This window comes from Camelina sativa, chromosome 20 (assembly GCF_000633955.1).
Source record: "Camelina sativa cultivar DH55 chromosome 20, Cs, whole genome shotgun sequence".
In the NCBI taxonomy this organism is placed as follows: domain Eukaryota; kingdom Viridiplantae; phylum Streptophyta; class Magnoliopsida; order Brassicales; family Brassicaceae; genus Camelina; species Camelina sativa.
In genome coordinates, this window is record NC_025704.1 from 12,734,789 (window position 1) to 12,738,644 (window position 3,856).

At 35.9% G+C, this 3,856-nt stretch overlaps 2 protein-coding genes and 1 long non-coding RNA gene across 3 annotated transcripts in view; 2 read left to right on the plus strand and 1 right to left on the minus strand.

The window, feature by feature from the left end:
• The window catches only part of LOC104772471 (GDSL esterase/lipase At5g22810-like), a 2,146-nt gene extending 1,364 nt beyond the window's left edge, over positions 1-782 (plus strand). The window contains exon 3 of the mRNA XM_019241861.1: positions 717-782. Coding sequence (XP_019097406.1) covers positions 717-782 — 66 coding nt within the window. The remainder of the gene's footprint in view (positions 1-716) is intronic.
• Positions 681-3,167, plus strand: LOC104770623 (GDSL esterase/lipase At5g22810). Its single transcript, XM_010495077.2, has 5 exons — positions 681-1,281; positions 1,797-1,927; positions 2,037-2,279; positions 2,463-2,718; positions 2,808-3,167. The coding sequence occupies exons 1-5, from the start codon at positions 1,020-1,022 to the stop codon at positions 2,999-3,001; spliced, it is 1,086 nt and encodes a 361-aa protein (XP_010493379.1). The 5' UTR covers positions 681-1,019; the 3' UTR covers positions 3,002-3,167.
• On the minus strand, positions 3,110-3,856 carry LOC104770624. Its single transcript, XR_764589.1, has 3 exons — positions 3,836-3,856; positions 3,571-3,739; positions 3,110-3,365 (listed from the first exon to the last, which is right to left on the minus strand). It is a non-coding gene; the product is annotated as an uncharacterized LOC104770624 (long non-coding RNA).

The following is a 3,856-nucleotide window of genomic DNA, read 5'->3' on the forward strand; positions in this document are numbered from 1 at the left end:
ACTAATCTATGTTTGTTCAAAGCAAAAAAATAAAAGCTTTCACCAATCTATAGGTTAATTATACAATTTTGTCAAAACCTAAACAATTTCATTTTTAATGCATATTTACATTTATTAGCAAAACAAATTACTAACTTAGAGGTCTTCTTGGCGTGCATCAGAGACTTTTTTCAACTAAGACTTGCGATTTATAGACTTTCTTGGATCATTTCAGAGACGTACGTTATATTTTAAGTCCGGTTCCTTTCTATTTACATTACATCTTTTTTTTTATAACTCATGAGTGATCCTAAAGGCTTCCTAGGCCCAAAGACTAATCTCCTGGGCCGGGGGGAAATCATGTTAAATTTCGAACCCCGTGACCAATGCTACTCGAACCCAGGTTTTTCAATGCTATTTACATTACATCATCAGAGACTTCGAGACTTACGATTTATAGACTTCCTCTCTATTTTCCGAGTTCTTTTATTGGTTTCAAACCAAATTCTATAACATTTTTACTGACTCAAAATTGAAAGAAAAATCTACGTTCTGTTCGCGCATTCAAAATGGAGTATATAGACGTAAGGGAGTTGGAAATTAAGACAAGTGTCAAATGGCACACATAAACGTAACTGAACTATAAATGTAGAAGCCAAATCAATGCCCGAGTCTCACAACTACTTTCTTTCAATGTGGTTCTCTCTCTGCTAAGTGTTTTTACTTCTCTTTAACAGGCCAACAGATCAGACACATCAATGTGTTGTGCGTATATCAGAGACACAAACGACATGTACACATGAACGCTACGATACTACTATATATCATTATATACTGTGTAAGAAACATTTGAGTACTCCACCTAATTCTATCACATTTAATACAAGAGTGATCCCCCAAATGTTTATTTGGTCTATATAAATACCCTTGCATGCCAAACTACATAACACTTATTCTACTCATATAAGCATCAACATTACTATATAATCGTCGTCATCATTATAATCTTCATCTTTTTGAAAAAAAAAACAAAGAAAATCATGAGTTTCTCGAGAGTGGGAGTTTTGTTAGATCTATATGTAATGGTAGGGTCTTTAATGTTTCTTGAGCTAATGGTGGTGATGGAGGCACAGCCACTGGTTCCATCCATGTTCATCTTTGGTGATTCGGTGGTTGATGTTGGAAACAACAATGAAATCTACACAATCGTTAAAGCTAATTTTCCTCCTTATGGAAGAGACTTCACAACCCATAAACCCACCGGACGCTTCTGCAATGGAAAGTTAGCTACTGACTTCACCGGTACTTCTTCATTTCTTATTTCTTATATTCTTCCATTTATTCGAATGATAGACACAGTGACATATATGCATAATGCATGCATGCGTATATACTCATTTCTCATCCAAATAACCGTCTGATTGACAGCATATAGTATTTAGACATACATGCATGTGTACTCAAACATGATGATCTAGTTTTGTGAATTGATGCAGGACTGTTTAGTTAAATATTCCTGAGAGTAATCGTTCCACATGCAGCATATATTGATGTCAATTGATGATTTCTAGCAAGGATTGAAAACTAAAAGTAGAAAATTAAGAGCCATGACTTGATAATAATTTCTTCAAACTTGGAGTTAAAAACCAAAACTAGTTGCTGGATTGTATTTGCATGGGGGTGAAGTAAAGTAAACAATTTATTTAGGATGAAAGACGAAGAAAACAATGTACATGCATTAGGTCGATATGTGTGCATGTTTATGTGTACATGCATACACATATGATATTATAGTAATATAATGATCAATTGTGCAGCTGAGAATCTTGGATTCACATCATACCCACAAGCTTATCTAAGCAAAAAGGCAAAAGGAAAAAACCTTTTGACTGGAGCTAACTTTGCCTCTGCAGCCTCCGGTTATTACGATGGCACAGCCAAGCTCTACGTTAGTACCATTTTTTTTGCTCTTTATTTATTTATTTGTCGTCTAACAATAATTTGAATCTTAATAATTGAGAACGTCTTCTTACTTAATTTCATTGCTGATTATGAAGAGTGCAATATCGTTGCCGCAACAGCTTGAACATTACAAAGACTATATAAGCCGGATCCAAGAAATCGCAGTCTCAAACAACAATGCAAACGCCAGTGCTATTATCTCCGATGGCATATATATCGTCAGCGCAGGAAGCAGTGACTTCATACAAAACTACTATATCAACCCTCTCCTCTACAAAGTTCAATCACCTGATGACTTCTCCGATTACCTCATCCTCTCCTACTCCAGTTTCATTCAGGTTATTTTTTCTCTATTTCTTTGTTTGTTTGTTCAAATCATTACCTAAATGAGGAATCAAATTGATTTGAGCAATATATATCATAAACTTAAATTAGCAATATTTGTTTGTTCAGACAATCAAAAGGTAGTTAAAGTATAAGTTTGTTGTGTTTTTGTTTTGTTCTGTTTTGGGAATCCGTAGAATTTATACTCGTTAGGAGCAAGAAGGATCGGAGTGACTACGCTTCCGCCGATGGGATGTTTACCGGCGGCCATAACTGTGGCAGGACCACACGAAGGGGGATGCTCGGAGCAGCTAAACAACGATGCAGTCTCCTTCAACAACAAACTCAATACAACGTCGCAGGATCTCAAGAGAAACCTCATTGGACTCAATCTAGTCGTGTTTGATATCTATCAGCCTCTTTATGATCTCGCCACCAGGCCATCTGAATTTGGTAATTTATACATATTTTCGAAGCATAGAACAATGCTTGGTTAATAGGTTTTAATTTTTGTTATGTGTTCTATGTAAAAAAAATTTCAGGATTTGCAGAGGCAAGAAGAGCTTGTTGTGGAACAGGATTACTAGAGACATCAATACTATGTAACCCTAAATCATTAGGAACATGTAATAACGCGACTGAGTATGTCTTTTGGGACGGGTTTCATCCGACGGAAGCTGCTAACAAGATTCTCGCAGACAATCTCTTGCTCGCTGGCATCTCTCTCATCTCATGATCATATCCATATCTCTCTCTCTCTACATTCTTTTCAACTATGGCTTAAGATTGTAATTTTCAGTTTATGTATTGTTTTGCCTATTTGGATTTCAAAACTGAATCGAGATTTTATGTCGGAAGATAGACTTCTAGCTTTTAAAATATGAGTATTTCTTTTGGTTGCACATGTCTTTCTTGTGTACAATTTACCAGACTGTCTCCTAAGTAATCTACGGATATGAGAAAGACAGGCAAGTTCTAACCTGTATATGTCTACCATAAAGTCCACCTGAGTTAGCGATATCTTGAAGCTTGATGGTGTAATGTGTTATGCCTTGAGTGACCATGGGAAGATTCGCCATGAATTAAGATCCTTCACAGATCTACAATTAAGTAAGAAGAAAATTATGAGTCAGGTTAATTAGAATATTTCCAATTCAGACTACATTCGAAGTGGCTGTAGCAAAAGTATCTAACAATTGAAACAAAGCCTCTGGAAATTTATGACCAATCGTATTATGAGAGGTTTTGAGTTTTTCAGACTGCATATATCACTTGAAATAGAATTTGAATGCAGACAAGTCTTACAAGCCTTATACTGGAGATGGAGAATAGCTTATCCGAAATATCTGTGACAGCAATCCAATAGCCTTTTAACACCAGCTTTGTTTATAGAGCAGTCCCCAGTTATGCTTTCCTCCTGCAGATTCTCATTGCGAGTACTCCAAATGTTTAATATCAACTGAATCTTCTGTATCTGTTGTTGCTTAAGGTCAACAAAAATATCTGTACAGGCCATCTTTGTAGAATCTAGAAAGAAGAGAAAAAAACAAAGGAATAGAAAAGTGGATACAGCAATTGTTCGCGCACTTGA

What these genes read in the sequence shown, in the direction of transcription:
- LOC104770623 (XM_010495077.2), top strand. Translation starts at nt 1,020, where the DNA reads ATGAGTTTCTCGAGAGTGGGAGTTTTGTTAGATCTATATGTAATGGTA. An exon ending in GTTAGCTACTGACTTCACCG is followed by an intron (nt 1,282 to 1,796) that starts GTACTTCTTCAT and finishes TCAATTGTGCAG; the next exon opens with CTGAGAATCTTGGATTCACA. An exon ending in CACCAGGCCATCTGAATTTG is followed by an intron (nt 2,719 to 2,807) that starts GTAATTTATACA and finishes AAAAAATTTCAG; the next exon opens with GATTTGCAGAGGCAAGAAGA.